General features: G+C 48.2%; 2 protein-coding genes across 2 annotated transcripts in view; one reads left to right on the top strand and one right to left on the bottom strand.

The window, feature by feature from the left end:
* Positions 1-3,369: 3,369 nt before the first annotated feature.
* On the top strand, positions 3,370-8,378 carry LOC307088230 (uncharacterized protein). The gene is made up of 6 exons (XM_079754057.1): positions 3,370-3,425; positions 4,605-4,624; positions 4,843-5,505; positions 5,978-6,066; positions 6,470-6,641; positions 7,785-8,378. Exons 2-6 carry the CDS (start codon positions 4,619-4,621, stop codon positions 7,941-7,943), a joined length of 1,089 nt encoding a protein of 362 aa, XP_079610183.1. The 5' UTR covers positions 3,370-3,425; positions 4,605-4,618; the 3' UTR covers positions 7,944-8,378.
* Positions 8,379-9,572: 1,194 nt separating this feature from the next.
* The window catches only part of LOC307088373 (mitogen-activated protein kinase-binding protein 1-like), a gene marked incomplete at both ends in the record, with an annotated part of 30,559 nt that continues 23,036 nt past the window's right edge, over positions 9,573-17,095 (bottom strand). The window contains 10 exons of the mRNA XM_079754230.1: positions 9,573-9,770; positions 10,178-10,263; positions 11,138-11,304; positions 11,637-11,704; positions 12,450-12,519; positions 13,230-13,373; positions 14,489-14,549; positions 14,910-15,113; positions 15,928-16,011; positions 16,637-16,757. Of these exons, the coding sequence (XP_079610356.1) occupies positions 9,573-9,770; positions 10,178-10,263; positions 11,138-11,304; positions 11,637-11,704; positions 12,450-12,519; positions 13,230-13,373; positions 14,489-14,549; positions 14,910-15,113; positions 15,928-16,011; positions 16,637-16,757 (1,203 nt within the window). The remainder of the gene's footprint in view (positions 9,771-10,177; positions 10,264-11,137; positions 11,305-11,636; positions 11,705-12,449; positions 12,520-13,229; positions 13,374-14,488; positions 14,550-14,909; positions 15,114-15,927; positions 16,012-16,636; positions 16,758-17,095) is intronic.

Raw genomic sequence — 17,095 nt, 5'->3', positions numbered from 1 at the left:
CGCGTAGTAGACCAGCCCACATGACAGTCGGCTTTTGAGGACCCGATAGCCCCACCGTCTGGCGGACTGTGGTACTGCGCGGGTTGTCCCTGAAGTGTATGGAGAGATTTGGGCTGGATCATGAGTCAAGACATATCTGCAAGAATAAACCTCAGACACACTTATGACGCTGCGTTGACCTTAAAGTGGTCCAGATATGATACTATTAACACATATACACATACACACACACACACACACACGCACACGCACACACGCACACACTACTCTCTCACCTACCGATGAGGTTGTGAAGCCTTGCTGCTGTCCCCATGGCAACAGCAGCAGCATTATCCGTGTTTCTTTGAAACATCAGTCTCTCTCTCTCCAGATCTCTCTCCCCCCGACATCTGTCACCCCCTGTCTCTCATACCCCCCCAGCCCCCCTCCCCTATCTCTCACCCTGCTGCCTCTCCTCCTCCCTCGCCCCGTCCCTATCCCTCTCCCCTTCTCTCTCTCTCTCTTTCTGATGAAGACTCTCTTTCTTCATCACCCACTTTGAACATGTGGGAACCAGCTGTCTTTGTCGTTTAAAACGACCAATCAAGTTTCAGCTTAAGGTACTCCTGTGAATCCGAAGATTCACCTCTGTCCTGAAATAATCTGTTTGGAATCATTCCAGATTTATATCCATATTTATAATGGGCTGGAATCTTAGTTAATGAAATAAGATATCATTATAGAGCTATTTTTCACTGATCTTGACCCAGAACCCAGCACTTATTTAAAAAAAAAGAAGAGTATGGAAGAGAGAGGGAGAGAGAGAGAGAGGGGGGGGGGGGGGGGAGAGAATCAGTAGGCTGCTGATTAGAGAGTGTTGGAACAAGGCCCAGAGCTCAGCGGAGGGTAATGCAACTGCTCCTCCTAGGATGCTCTCGTCTGCCTAACAACAGCATATCTCATCAGTGTCTTGTCTGTGCTTTTTAAACAGCTCTACCATTGGTTCAAACAAAAAAACTTGACTAAAACAAATGTTATAGGACGGTTTGGACACCAAATTGAATGGATTATTATGTATATTTTTACCATTAAAGATTTAGCAATTTAACAGACACTTTTATTCAAAGTGCCTTATGGTGAATTCAGATCCATGCCATGTATGAGCAAGTATAGGGGATAGGGGAATGTTGTTCAATGATGCCTGCGTGTATACCGCGGACATAGGGATCAAACCCAGAACCGATTGGCCTGGAGTCAAACACCTCAATCACTGGAGTGTATTCTTATCATCATTATACATATTATAATATGGAAACGATTCTATCCTGTACATGGATAATATCCCCCTCTATAACTCACCAGACACCCCCAAGAGCTGGGCTTCTGGCCTTCTGCTCTCTGTGCGTCCAGTTAATTTCATCACCGAGCAATTACCGAGATCCACGCCTTCCCGGCTAGCGGCGGGTGAGAAGAAAAACAAAAGAATTACGTCACCTTTCCTTGAATGAAGAAAACCATGCACACTCGTATGAAAAAAACGTTGCCTGCAAAGATTCATGGAAAATTGAGGAGTCAAGTCATGGGCTGGTGATCAACCCAGATGACACACACAAACGCAGACACACGCACACACAAACAAGACAACAACCAGATGTCCTATATACGGCCAAAGTAATTAATTAGCGTTATCATGTGTTTCAGTGTGTGTGTGTCTGTGTGTGTGTGTGCGCGCGCGTGTGTGCTTGCGTGTTCTTGCTTGCCTGTCTTTGTGCGTGCGTGCGTGTGCGCGTGTATGAGTACCGCAGCGTTTGCCCGCCGGACGTCACGCTACTAGACGCTATCGGTTCATGAAGAATGAATGGCCATAACTGCATCTTCTCCTCGTGTAGCCCACACCATGACGTCGCCTTCATCGCTCAAACCACGTGCTGTCAGTGTGGAGTCGAGCTGACGTAACTTACGCATGCTGCCGGCAGGGGGCCCTTGTTTGCGTTTTTAGCAATTTTTTTTTTTAGCCTTTTACAAGGAATTGTAAACGAGCGAAGTGGGCCATTAGTTCACATTCAGGGTATTCATTAATTCTTTCGTGTTTTTTTTAAAAGAAAAGCTAAGGAAAGCCAGCCCATTAAATAGCCTATAAACAATAGACAAAGAAGGAGGAGTTGAAAAGGTCAAAGCAACTAAAAGGTCAAACATAAGCATCCTATATGCCTAACGTCGTGACGTCACATAGCAATGAGCATTGGCATGTTAGTTGTTATGCTACTTTTCTCTTATTTCATCTTTATTTATAAAAATGAAAATTAGGCCTTTCCATAAAAACACAACTCACTCAGGGACTCATTATTGTGCAACTGGCAAGGCAACTGTGGCTTTTATTATTTCAAACCTGACCCCTAAACCTGCATGAAATAAATTATTTTATTATACATTTTGGACGTGGCCTTTTGAGTCAAACATGAGCAAATTAACAGACAAATTCTAACCAAAATGGCTGCCAGTACGCTTAGAATTTTGTGTATGACAAGTTTAGAAGGTCGTTGAATCGCTCACATTTTTTGGGCCACGTCTTGGTTAATGTCATTACCCTGGAAAGACAAAAGACACAGTTAGCCTACAAGTTGTGTTTTGTGTTAGCCGGTTGCCCTGGACACTAGGGTTTATTCAGTTCAGTTTGACCACAGTTACCTCATCACTAGTACCAACTTTTCTTCAGTAAAATTTAAATGCCGGATATGAGGTTGGTTAGCTATCACCTGCATATTGTGGCAAGAACCATTGGCGCCAGAGCAGCTAGGCTAAAAATATATATTTTTTCAAATAAAAAGAGAAATGATACTTCTCTCAAGGTCTGCAGTAGTTGTGTAACTGTCACGCCCTTGCTCTAGTCAGATATGTGTCAGAGTCCCATGACACACAAGCAGGAGAAATTGACCATTGTTTTGCTGAGTTAAGAGAGTACGTCGCAGAGTATTCGTGTTTTAGTTTTAGTTACCCTTAACAGTTGAATATTTATGGTATATACAATGTGTATACTCTCACACAAAAACACACAGACATGTGCGCATGTGCACGCGTGCACACACACACACCCACACACACATGCATACACATGCACGCACACACACACAAACACACACACATACATACACATGCACGCACACACACACACACACACACAAAAGAGATAAAAACAGGGTCAAAACATAACAGAAACATAATTCTATAATCATTCATAACAAAGTCATCCCATGCATTATTGGCATGGCAGCATTTTCTATAAGGATGTGATTTTTATTGTGCATAATGGATCAGGTGAGGGAGGAGGGGCTAAATGCAGAGAAGACCCAGGGCTATAAAAGAGTGTGTTTGTGTGTGTTGTGTGTTTGACAGCAGAGAAAATAACCCAACAACGTCCACACCTGTGAGCCCGAGACAGCATAAAGGTAAGCCCCTCTCTGAATGACTGTCACTGGCAATCTGAATGTAATGTAATGACTAAGTGTGGCTTTAAAATAAAACAGTTGGTTTCACAAATAAATGGGAATTACAATGTGCTGTGCTTCCGCTTGTACAAAGGCAGCATCATCTGATATAGTTTGGGTTCCAAGTCTAATAGAAATGTTCTATTGGTTCATTTCATATACATTCTACTGGTACAGAGTTAAGGTGTGAAACACGGATAGGGCATCATCTACCAATGTTGTCAAATCAGTCAAATGTATTTGAAAAAGTTACATTTACTTCAAAACATGGATGGGGCGTCGTCTACCAATGTGGTTGAATCATTAAAATCTATTCAAAAAAAGGAACATTTAAATTGACTAGTCTTTGCTACACTATAGGTCCCCACGGAGGCTTTGAACTGTCCTCCCTCCATCCAGTGTATTGTAGAGTTTGAAGGACAATGCTAAACTTGACAGGTGATCCATGCTGCATGTAGGAGCTCTCTCCTTGAGTGTGTGTTTGTGTGTGGTGATGGCAGATTTAACCTTTACACATTTATGGCTCCATGCTCAACAAGTGTGCAGCCTCACCCAGCCCCAGAGTCTAATCAGTCTGACTCGGGCCAGGCGAGGCTGCTTAAACCAGCCATCATCCAAACACGCACTCAAAACCAGGAACATCAGGGGAAACATTATTCAACATTTATGTCTATCATAAAGTTGAGTGCGTTATTAGTAATTTCAATGACAATTGTGATTGAAATGATAGTGATGAAGATGAGGACGATCCTCAGGATACAAACGTTGAACCTGTTAACGATCATTAACAGGTTAATTACGAGGAGAGAGGGAGGGGCCGCTGAATGGTTCCACTGTGGCTGCACATTCCCCGATAAGTGTACCTCGCGCTCTTACTGTCGGTAGAGCCAGCGTAGCGTCAGTCTATGAATGAGTGAACTCTCTCTGCTCACTCTCAATTAATGTGAAGGACCCGAGTCACACAAACAGTGTGCCCTGTACATTCTCTTCCAATCTTCCTCTCCTACCACTTAAAGCCGTTCTCAGACGTGTCCTCCGCATCTTAGTCTGTCCCTGGGCTATTCCCAGATTGGATCGCAACATTGTCGGTTGATATTGCTAATCTGTTTTGTTGCTTTTGTTTGACTTTTTTTATCTCAGTTTCCACGGGTAGAATGGATGTAAGTACTTTCCCCCATATTCCTCATTCTGTCTGTGTGTCTTCAGCAGGGTTCACCTGCGTTATAAAACGCCTCGCTGTTCTGTTCCGTGTTGTTGTGGAAATGCAAGTTGGTGTCCGCCGTCCTCTCCACCCTCACTCTTCCCCCGTGTCTCCATCCTGGACTCTCTCCCCGCCCTCATCCCCCCTTCCTCCCCCCCTTCCTCCCCCCTCCCCCAGCACCCTCAAGCTCCGTGTGGTGGTGGCTGCCCGCCCTATGGCTCTGCTCCACAGGGGCCCCCCCAGTGGTCTGGGTCGCCGCAGCAGCAGCAGCAGCAGCTGGCCCCGTCGGGGGCCTCGGTGTGGCCGGGACAACCCCCCCCCCAGGCGCCACCGTGCTGGTCCGGACAGCCCAACACACCCTGCTGGAACGGGGGCCAACCTGCGCCGGCTCCTCAACCCACCTTCCCGGGCCCTTACCCGGCTTCTTACCCAGGGGCCTACCCGGCCCCGGGGTACCAACCAGGCTACCCCGGTTCTTACCCGGCCCCCGGGGCCCCCGGGGCCCCTGTGGCTCCTCAACCGGCCCCGTCCCCTGCCTCTGCCCCGGTGCAGCCCTGCCACCCGTGCTGGCCGGGGCCCCAGTACCAGCCCCAGCAGCCCCCCATGCAGCCCCTGGCTCCCCCACCCGTCCCGGCCCCGGTCTCCACCCCGGTGCCCAACCCAGTCCCGGCCCCCGGCCCGTCCCCCTCCGTAGCGCCGGGGCTCCAGCCCAGCGTGCCCGGGTGGCCCGCCCCCCAGAGCTGGAACCCGGGCTACAACCCCGGGCAGCCCGGCTGGCCCGGCCAGAACCCCTCCGTAATGCCCCCGCACTGGCCCCTCCCGCCCACATCAGGACCCCTGGTGAGTCCCCCGCAACAATCTGTGTGTGTGTGTGGGGGGGGGTGTGTGTGTGTGTGTGTGTGTGCGGCGTGTATGGGTACGGGTATGGTTGTGCATGTGCGTGGTGAGTGTGTGTGTGTGTGTGTGTGTGTGTGTGTGTGTGTGCGCGGCGTGTATGGGTACGGGTATGGTTGTGTATGTGCGTGGTGAGTGTGTGTGTGTGTGTGTGTGTGTGTGTGTGTGTGTGCGTGTAGGTGATTATGTGTACGTGTGTGTGTGTGTGTGTGTCTGTGTGTGTGGGGTTAGGTATGTTTGTGTATGTGTACTGTATACACCGTATGTGTGGTGTGTGCGTTGGTATGCGTGTGTGTGTGTGTGTGTGTGTGTGTGTGTGTGTGTAGGCTAGCTTTCTGAGTGTTCACACTGTTGATATGTGAAAGGGGTAATTGATTGAGTTGAGCTGAACAACGACCCTGCTGTCTCCCTTGTGCAGAGCGTCCCGTACAACCTGAACCTGTCCCGCGGAGTCTACGACAAGATGATGATGACCATAAAGGGCCACGTCAAACCCAACGCTAAAATGTAAGACAACCTGAACCTCTGCTATCTTCACTGGGTGAGCCACACGGTAAATGTCCAATGTCCATCAACGTCTCTACGGCTAGCAGAGAAGGACAATTTGAGGATTGTGTTTTGTTCAAACTTTTTTACGCTTTTTACGCTTTAAGTTTAGTACACTTTTGTTTCTCTTCAGATCGTACAAATCTTTCGCCTTTTACTAAATATTTCCGTGGAAGGGAACATTTTGAGTATCAACTCATTTTTTGATGCCCTGCTTTACTGCTGGGCTAAGAAAGCAAATACAATTAAAAAAAAATTATAATAAATAAACCTAGAAGTTTGATGCTTAACAAGCGTACACATTGGCTCTGTGTCCTTTTCGTATCAAACAAGATCCCGACACATTGTCTCTCTCTTTGCCCAGGTTCACGGTGAACTTCCTGCGAGGCTACGACATCCCCTTCCACATCAACCCCCGCTTCAGCGAGGGGGGCAAGCAGGTGATGGTGCGGAACCACAAGGTGGGCGAGCGCTGGGGCAAGGAGGAGAGGGACCTGAAGGGCCCGTTCCCCTTCGCCCCCGGGAGCTCCTTCGAGGTGAGGCGGAAAAACACGGAGAGAAACGACGACGACCGACTTTGTTTAGCGGTCGGTTTGTTTGGCTAGGCTAGCTGTACTGATAGGTGCCGTAAAGGTTCTAAAGGGCTGATTATGGTTCCATGCAGACGCCTTGACGCAGTCGTGAACCTGTTTGGGTTCTGCGTCGGGTTTTAGTGAGTGGACCAATCACAACCCTTGCTGCTGCGTCGTCTAGAATGCAAGGTGAACATTTTTGAGAGGCGCACGCCAGGCCCTTGCGGTGGACGCAAGGAGGGTCTGCAAGGACGTAATGGTTCTGTAAACCCCCTTGCGTTGAGTCGACGTGGAACCATAAAGTCTGATAGAAATGTCTATCACCTTCTACTGCTATGGATTAAGGTTTAAACCATGGATAGGGCATCATATACCAATGTGGTCAAATCATTAAAGCGGTCGGTTGGTTTGGCTAGGCTAGCTGTACTGATAGGTGCCCTTTCCCCTGGTTAACATCAGGAGAACGTTTGGCAGAGAGGCTGGAAAGGGTTGGAAAGGCGGTTGGGGATGTTCCTAGATAAGGGGACGTCTGAGGTGCAGAGGGACCCCTGGAGGTTAGTAGGGTGGGGGTCACCAAAGCACATGAGATAATAGTGAGTTGTTGTTGTTGTCGTGTGTGGAGGGGTATGACGCCTCAGCCACCATTAGATAGTAGTGGGGGGGGGGGGGGGGGCAGGGGCTGAGCTCAACTGTCACCAGACAGTCGTGAAGGAGTGAGGGTGTGTTTTGAGGTGCGTCCGTCCTGAGAGGGACCAGAGTCAACATCTAGGCCTGCTTTTTAACCTGACGTTGAAAGTTACAAAAAAAAACAGCATTACAAAGCATATCGTACTGAGTTAAATGATAAATAATGGAGTGGGTGCTCCTTGTACATTTTTGTGAAAAGGTTATATTAATGTTTCTGTTTTCATCTTTTTCAATATTTTATACATGTGACCTTACCCTGTAACAATTGTGTTGATGGCCAACCTCAATTTTTTTACATGTCCCACATTTTTGAGTGCCAATGCCTTCCCCACGCTTTTTTACTTTTTTTTTTATTGAATAAGAAGAGCAGGTTTAAGCACGTATTTTTCCATATTGACGTTTGGCGGACCTGTGTTACAGATGAAGATCCTGTGCACGTTCGAGGAGTTCCGCGTGGCTGTGAACAACATCGCGCTGTTCGAGTTCACGCACCGCGTGCGCGAGCTCAACCAGATCGACCGCATCAACATCCTGCACGACGTGGTGCTCACCTACGTCAATGTGGAGACGCTCCCGTAGGACAGCGCTATGTCACCATTATATATACTATATATATATATATATGTATCGAAACTTAATCTATGTTTTACAAATGCATGTGAGCGTTGTATAATTTATAGTCTGCATACACTCCTACAGAAGCGCACAGACCGCGCATGCGCTAACAAATGGTTTAGGATAGGCATTCAAGTGAGACGCTAGAAGGGCTGAACATATTTAACCGTTAGATGATGTTATCATCATAATAGACTGCCGAATACTTTATGAGCTGAGCTCATTGCAAGATTTACTGCTGCAAGCTCATTTCTCTGTGAAAATAACTATTAATTAGGCTTGCTGAGTTTTACAATTCGACTGTCTATTCTAAAATTAACATTTATAGTGTCTAATATTCCCAAACTGCAACAGATTAGCTCTCAACAATGGTTTAGGATATACTTCCTGAATAACATATTCTAGTGGAAATGTTGTTTTGAACGTGTGAACTAATATAGAATAGGACAATAAATAGAAGTACATTTAAAGTCTGCGTTTAATTTTTTCTCTTGAGTCTTCCAATGGACACTCCAATGGACAAAAAACAAAGGCTGCATAACATATGCAATTGACTATTTTCCAAAGAAAAGCTCATAAGATATTCACATTCAGGGATCCTATTTTTAAAACAAAGAACCATAGCAGAATAGGCTCATTGTGAACGTAACCTGACACCCTGAAACCACATCCTCTTATGTGTTTGACACTGGCTCTATTACAACGGAACTGTGGACAGGGATTCAACCCAAAACACGGTTGGTTTAACATGTATTGGTTTGATAAACGTCAGTTAAATACCTGGTAGTGCCAACGCTTGCATAAGAGGATAGTCATTGACTATTGACAAACATTGTTACATGAAACATCTGACTGAGCAGGGCAGACCGGTTTAACCGGCATGAGCTCACCATAGAGTTTTTTTAATAAATTTTTTTAAACATATTTATCTATTTATTTTAATTAAATACGTGTCCACCGAGACCAATACTTGTGTGCTAAGAGCCCAAACATCGAGGCACATTCGCCCAGATTTCACATTAAAAAAGGCGATCGCAGAACAGAACATAGTGATAAAGCACGATGGCATTCGTGCATTCCTCATTTTCTTCTGTAACTTCCTCTTTACATCTCTCAGATTCTTCATGCATAAAACCGCTCTCGCTATCAGTCTAGCAACTTAGAACTCGATAAAATTATTATCTGTACACAGCAGCACCATAAACATATCTGTCCAAATGAAGTGCTGGTGTGGGTGTATGCGTATGTGTATCCGTGTACGTGTACTGTATGTGTGTGCACCGTGCGTGCATGTATGCGTGCACGTTTCAGCGCACGCATGTGCATGTAAATGCGCGTGCGTGCATGGTTCTGCGTGCGCATGTGTGCACACTTTGGCACATAGCCGTGTGCGCACACGTGTTTGCATGTATGTGCGTGTGCACGCACACACGTGCGCATGTGTATGCCTGTGCGTGCATGAGCAGTGTGTATGCGTGTGCGTGCATGGTTGTGCGCGCGCGCGTGTGTGTGTATGTGTGTGTGTGTGTGTGCGCACGTTGGCACGTGTGTGTGTGTGTGTGTGCGCACACTACACACCCAGTGCGAGCCCCCCTAGGTCTTCCCGTCCAGCCTCTTCTCCACGGACCTCAGCAGCAGCTCAGAGTACTGCTCCAGCAGAGTCAGGGCGGCCCGGTCCCCCCCAACGCAGGGCAGAGGGTCCAGCTGGGCCCTCACCGCGCCCAGGGCCTCCGACAGCACCTTCCTCATCTCCTCCTGGTCTTCAGCGGCATCACAACCCCCACTCAGAGTCTAGATGGGTCATTTAAAAGACGATAGTCAATAGACTGAGTCCATTCAATGCAAGGAAAACCGTCAAGGGTAGCAACAGGAGTACTCCAGGGGCCCTTGAGCCCGGACACGTATTCCGTTTGCTGAGTCGTGATTCACCGTGCACACTAGTGCACGGCGTCTACTGTCTACTGTTCAGTCGTTTAGCAGACCAAATGTGACTTGCAGTGTATTCATATACAGGTCATGAACATTGGAGATTTGAACCCAGAACCTCTCAGCTTGGAGTCTAACAGCCTAGCCACCAAGACTGTGTGTTCCTCTGCCTGCGGTGTTCTCTCTCTCTCTCTCTCTCTCTCTCGCTCGCTCTCTCTCTCTCTCTCGCTCTCTCTCTCGCTCTCTCTCTCTCTCGTTAAACATCTACTCACCAGGCTGTAGAGTGTGACCGTCCTCTTGAGACTGTTGTGGAGTTCACCCACCGCCTGAATACAGGTTTCCAAGGTGACGGAGTGTTCTGGAAACACAACAGTGAAAATAATCCTTTAGTAAGACATTTAAGGTCGAGGAACAGGGTCAAAGAAAGACCAGTCTAAGACAAGCGTGAGACTGCGTGAGCAAATAGAGTTAAAATGTAGTGGTTTTCCTTTTCAATTTTCCAGAATAAAAATGACATCTCCCAGGATGCACAGAGGCAGATTCTACACCCAAAGTACAATAAAGACGTGGTTAACCACGTTTTGGCTTAAAGTTAGAGTTAGTTAGAGTTTAAACGAAAATGGTAATTAAATCGCCAGTTTGGTTAGATTAGAAAAGGACTAATAACGCTTGTGTTTTTCAAAAAAGGAGAAAAATATGTCAGGACCATTATCGTAGTTATAACTACAGCCAGGCAAAAAAGAAAAAAATCAGAAAGGAGTAAAACTGACGTTGCTGTTGCCAGAGCAGAGGAGAGAGCGAGAGAGATAGAGAGAGAGAGAGAGAGAGAGAGAGAGCGAGAGAGTGCGAGAGCGAGAGAGAGAGAGAGTGAGGGAGAGAGAGCGAGAGAGTGCGAGAGCGAGAGAGAGAGAGAGTGAGGGCGAGAGAGAGAGAGCGAGGGCGAGAGCGAGAGCGATAGAGAGAGAGGGAGAGAGAGCGAGAGAGAGAGAGGGCGAGAGCGAGAGAGAGGCTGTAAAAGGGACAAACATCCCCTGGAGTGGTGGAGGCTGAGAGAGGCTGAAGAGCTGGTGGTGGAGAGTTGGACTCAGAGAGGGATCCGGCACTACAGTACAAAACCAATACCTTCAACGCTCTAAACAACCCCTAGGCACCCATCAGTACAAGCACTAATTAGCCACCAATAAGTATCCCATGTTTCAACGCAAAGCTCCACGGCACACTACGGCCTTTACCTGGCCTGCTGTCCGCGCTCAAGGGCACTGGGGTAGCGGTGTGAGGCCTAGGCAGCGCAGGCGCCTTCAGCTCCGGGCGGAGGCCGCGGGTCAGCAGCAGGCTCTGGGTGCGTCGGGGCAGGGGGATCCTCGAGGGGCGCGGCCCCGCGTCCAGGGATCCCCGTCGTCTCCCGGGGGAAGGGGGAGGAGAGGTGGGAGGCGAGGGGAGAGGAGAAGAGGGGGGAGGAGAGGAGGGAGGAGGCGACGGGGGACGAGAGGAGGGGAGAGACGGTGGAGGAGAGGAGGGAGGAGAGGAGGGAGGAGGAGAGGGGGTCTGGAGCTCCACACTCCGAGGGGAGGAGGAGGCGTGGCTGCGCTTGGACGAGGAGGAGGTGGTGGGGCTCATGTAGGAGCGCCGCGCCTTGGTCCGGGGGCTTGCCCAGGGCAAGGGGGAGGGGGGCGCTGAGCCGCGCGAGGGGGAGGGAAGCGGGGAGGGAGATCCGTGAGAGCCCGGGTCCACCGAGAGATGCTGCGGTCGGGGCTGCAGTGGCGCCACTGTGCCACTAGAGTGCGCAGGGGAGCGAGGCCCTGGAAGAACGGACATGAACAGGCAACATGAGCGATCAGGGAGGGACGTCTTAAGCTGTATTTATTCAGCTCAGCGAGCGTGGATCGACATTCATGTATTTTAACGCTCCCAGGCAGTGTCAGTATTATCATGGAAGATTTAAACGCCATAGACCGGTTTAATAAACAAGGAAATGCTTATTTAGAATGACGCGTCAAAATACATTTTTTTATATTATTTTTGTACAGAAGTAATCTTTATTTTTTTTGTAAAGCAACAGAAACAGTTTCCGGGATTGACCTTTCTTGACAACAATAAAAGGAGCGGAACTTGCACACCATGTAGCCGATGCAACAATACGTTTTCATTGCAAAGAAGTGTAAAGCGCTACCCAAAGTGCGTGCAAAACGGTTCAGTCCCATTCAGACCATCCTCAGTGCAAACATACAAAGGTAAAAGACTTCCTTAGATAGACTACGCCTAGTTGGTGGCAGACATGTCAATCAAAAGGTCAGGTAGGTTGACGTGTTGACTAGACATTTTAAAAGGCACCGCTCACCTTTTTTCACTTTTCTGGACAACATACATGGCCGAGCTCAAGCCTGAATTCAGGCACCACGCCTGAACTCTATCAGGCCTGCTTCGAGGCTTACCGTGTGAGAGTGGGTTCTGGACGGGAGCGGACTTGTGTGAAGCGGCTGAGACCTCCGCCAGTGGTGCGGCCTTCGGGAGCGGACCGGAAGGCCTCCATTGTTGCAATCTCACAGGGCCACTCTTCCTTTGGGCCCCCGAGTCCTGCTGGGGGGCCCTTTCTGGAGGCCCTACATCTGGCCCGCTGAGATAAGACGAGACACAGGGATGAGACAGTTTGACAGGCCTTGCGTAAGCACCGCACACATGTTTCCCCTTATGTCTCTGTTCGTTGGTGGTCAGGGTTCACGTGAAACACGGCGGAAACTCCTAGTGGGGGGTGTGTGTTTACATGATTAAATTAGTATTTCCGTATTCATGATTTGTATTCTGTGGAAAACCCGGCAGTGGTGGAGAGTTGATGATTGTGGATTGTGTTTGTTAAGCTCAGAACTGGGGGTAGGAGCAGATAAGTGTAACACTGTTGTCGTTTTGTACCATTAAACCAGGGATGTTTGCTCTATTTCCCCAATGTAGCGCTCACTTTAGCTTACAATTCGATTTACTTGCTTTATTCACTACGGATCGAATTGACTTAGAGCGGGGGGGGGAGGGGGGGGGAGTAGAAACTCACCGTGGAATGATCGAGTTGTGGGTGGATGGGTTTTATTATACTCATAATCTTGTAGCAAAAATGATGAGCGCAGTGGAAACGTTACCCCGTGGATGTTGGGGTACATCCACAAACAGAAAAAAACAACAACTAAACCAACCAGAAAATTCCCTCTGTTCGTATTCTCATTGTCTTTGCAAGATCTATTTATAGAGCATTGGGCCTGGCAGCCCACAGCCAGGTTGTCTTTAAGATAGCTCCCTCACCCCGACCCCCCCGTGGGTGACCTCTCCCGTACCCACCTTGTCTCTTCCATCCTGGGGGTCTTATGGCGGTCGCCCACCCCCTCCAGCATCGGCCGGACTTTAGACACGGGGGGCTGCGAAGTGGGACCCCCCATCCCTGCCACCACGCCGTCCCGGCTCTTAGCACACAGAGGGGCACTCCTACGGGGGCAGACGGCAAGATGCACGCAATTAGTTGTGTTTCCTATCCCCTGGGCAGTGGTTGAGGCTAAAGGTAGAGTTATGGTTGGACGTCGACGCAACGCAATGACCACGCAGTCGCTTCAACGCGGTCGGGAACCTGTTCTGGTTCTGCGTCGGGTTTTAGTGAGCGGACCAATCCCATCCCTTGCTGCTGCGTCGCCTCAACGCAAGGTTACAATATGTTGGAGTCACACGTCAGTCCCTTGAGGTGGACGCAAGGAGGTTACGCAAGGACATAACGGGTCCGTAAACCCCCGTGCGTTGCGTCAACGTAGAACCATAACTGAGCCTTTAGTCCTGAAGCATGTGCAGCTACAGTGCGAGCCACCAATGAGTGCATTAAAAGCAGTCTGTTTTGCGTTAGCGTCACAGCTTAGCGGGATCCGTGGTTAAATCCCGTTCCATAATTACAGAGAACCAACCGCATTTCCTACCCAAGACCCACCACCGTTTTTTTTAATGCTTTCCTGGTAATGTGAATTAAAGTTTTTTATTTTCTCTGGCCTATCCGCGTGATTAAACACAGCTTAAAAACACAAAGACAAATTTAAATGCTAATGGGTGTGTATACAGTTACATTAGCACTGTTAAACAAGGCATGGGGGGTGGACACTGAGTGAAATGGGAAAGCTGTTTAAATGACTGAATATGCAAACATACATTTAAATAATACTTAAATCATGTTTACACATTTAGACATCATATTGCGCTGGGAGCTTCGAAGGTGAGATAGTTGTGTGTACTCATTTTCCTGGTCAATCACGATTATGCTATTATATATCATATATATATTATTCTATGAAATAATGATTTTTCTAAAAATAACTTTCTAATTATGTGTTTTTAAATTCTCTTTGCCCAGTTGAGGACGACTGAGGCTCAAGCCTTTAATTGCCATTCGTCCAGCTGTTCATTGTCCTTCAGCTGTCCTTAAGAATAATGCATCGAAGAATAAGAGCAGTTAGACAACTATAAAAGCCGTAACAATGTGAGTTGCTCCGTATTGGAGGCGTGTGTACACCTGTCCTATCACCCATCCCTTTATATTAAGACATATATGTGCGTGTGTGTACCTGTTTCTGTTGCCCCGGAAGCAAGAAGAAATGCTGGGTCTGGGGGTTCCACCGAGATCAGCTGGGGGTCAGGGGTCATGTTTTGGAGAAAGGAAGAGGATGGAGAGGAAGGGATGAAGGTAGAGAACGGAAAATAAAACGGACAAAAGACAAAAGAAAGAAGATGAAAAATAAGATGGAGGGGAATGGATACAGAGATGTAAAACAGAGCTTGACATCTGAGTGTGTGTGTGTGTGTGTGTGTGTGTGTGTGTGTGTGTGTGTGTGTGTGTGTGTGTGTGTGTGTGAAAGACAAATATTACCATACACATACACATTTTTCCTTCTTTATACAACTTTTATTTATTTTTTTGTATCACGTACATTGGTGAGTGCCTGAACGAGAGGAAGAGAGAAATCCTCCTATCTGCGGTCTACTCACCGATGTTGCTGCCGTCTCCCAGCGACTCAAAGTTCTGCTTGAGGAAATCCTGCTGGCGCTGGAAGTCGAAGGGCCCGCACACGGCCCGCAGCGCCTCGTCCACACTGATCGCCCTCCCCTTCTCCTCCTCCTCCTCCTCCTCCTCCTGTTCCGAGCGCTCCTCGTCAGAGCTGTCTGCACAAATGGACGTCACACTGGCAGAATCTGAGGGGGGGAGGATGGATAGCACAACACAAGCACACATTAGAGATTAGACCCCCACACACACGCAGATACACAAACAAATGACGCACATCATTTAAAGGACAACTCCGGTATTTTGAACATTGAGCCACCTTTCTGGTTTGTCTAGGATGAAATGGAGTGGTTAACACCGAAATTTGGAATATTAGTCCTGTCTCCAGTATTTGGCTAATTTCGAATCGCTGAAATTAGCCAAATACTGGAGACAGGACCAATATTCTAAATGTCGGTGTAAACAACTCTATTTCATCCTAGACAAACCAGAAAGGGGTCTCAATGTTCAAAATACCGGAATTGGTCTTTATTCATTTCATTTGAATGTTTGAATTGGATAGTTTACTCGGGGACCCCATAGGGAGATAAACAAAATGAAGACAGCAGAGCCGAGCAGTAATAAAAAGAGCAGTTATGATCTGCCAGTCATTAAACGCTCCCATTAAATACTCCCATTAAATACAGTACTAACGACCATATCACTAAACATTTAACAATGGCCAGCACTCCACACCAATACACCAATAGAATCAGGAGGTGGGGGTAGGGGGGAGGGGGATGTGTGTGGAGAATAGGATGTTTGACTCCCAACAGAAGGATTCCGGGTACGATCCCCACTGTTCAAGGCCTACCTGTAGGCATCCTTGAGCAGGACGCCCCCGATACCCCCTACCTGCCCCTGAAGGAACTGCGTGCGACCTCACTGTGAATCAACGGGACCTCTAGATCAAGGTGGAGTGGAGTGTGTATGAATACATGATGTCCTCCGCATTGTCCTTACTGTGGGGGCTGTGGGGGTCCGGGCTGGAGAGTCTGCTGCCGTAACCCATGGAGACGGGGCTGTCAGCGCTCCGGACGTCCCGCCCTGCTCGGGGGTCCGGCACCCAGCCAGGACAGCCATTCAGAGGAGGGGCGCTGGGGGGGGGGGGGGGGGAGAGAGAGAGAGAGAGAGAGAGAGAGAGAGAGAGAGAGAGAGGGAGAGAAAGAGAGAGAGAGAGAAGGGCAGAGAGAGAGAGAGAGGGAGAGAGACAGAGAGAGAGAGAGGGGAGAAAGAGAGAGAGAAGGGCAGAGAGAGAGAGAGGGAGAGAGACAGGGAGAGAGAGTGGGAGAGAAAGAGAGAGAGAGAGAGAGAGAAGGGCAGAGAAAGACAGAGAGAGAGAGAGAGAGAGAGAGAACGAGAGAGAGAGATGGAAGGGAAAGAACAGAAAATTGAAAAAATGGAACCAAGAAAACAATCAATAAGATTGTCAAAGCAGAGAATGACACTAAACTCTTGCTCAATGTGAATTCTTTATTATTTATATCTCAATTAAAATAATGATAGTGATAATATATCCCATTTCTTGGACCCTTTAATCCAAAGTATCTTACAATTTCCTGGTGGGGCCCCCTGGCGTGACTGCAGGGGGCGCTGTGATTCCCACCATGATATTGTACACATTTCACAGAGAACGGCTATGAAGTGATCTTTATTTACCTGCCCTGCGGACTGCTGTGGTTCTCTGTGGAGCGCGGAGAACCCCCGTCGGTTCCCTTGGAGCCTTTCGGAGAGCCGAAGAACAGCCAGTCTTGGTGTGGCCACGGTCGCTGCTTCGTCGCTCTCCCCTCTGACTGCATGGGGAGCGGGGGGGGAAGGGAAGTACAGTGCAGGGGCTTTCACAGAGGCGTCGTTGTAGGACAAACACAGGTGTTTCCTATAACTCTAATTATGATATCGTGATATCTTGTCATCACCCATGCCCTGGGGCATAAAAACAGCAGATTTAGTAATAAGCACCATAATTAGTATTATGATAGACACCTATGTTTATCCTAGGATGATGCCTCTCTTAAAAGGTTTGTTATAGACAAATATCTTTGAGTGAGGCATTGGCTGATGTGTCACTGTAGCTACACGCACACAGGACATGGTTGCACACACACACACACACACACACACACACACACAC

The sequence above is a fragment of the Pollachius pollachius genome, assembly GCF_949987615.1.
Source record: "Pollachius pollachius genome assembly, chromosome: 16".
NCBI lineage: Eukaryota > Metazoa > Chordata > Actinopteri > Gadiformes > Gadidae > Pollachius > Pollachius pollachius.
Note: the sequence above shows the minus strand (reverse complement) of the source record. Positions and strands in the feature narration are given on the sequence as shown.

What these genes read in the sequence shown, in the direction of transcription:
- LOC307088230 (XM_079754057.1), top strand. An exon ending in CGCCCACATCAGGACCCCTG is followed by an intron (nt 5,506 to 5,977) that starts GTGAGTCCCCCG and finishes TCCCTTGTGCAG; the next exon opens with AGCGTCCCGTACAACCTGAA. An exon ending in GTCAAACCCAACGCTAAAAT is followed by an intron (nt 6,067 to 6,469) that starts GTAAGACAACCT and finishes CTCTTTGCCCAG; the next exon opens with GTTCACGGTGAACTTCCTGC.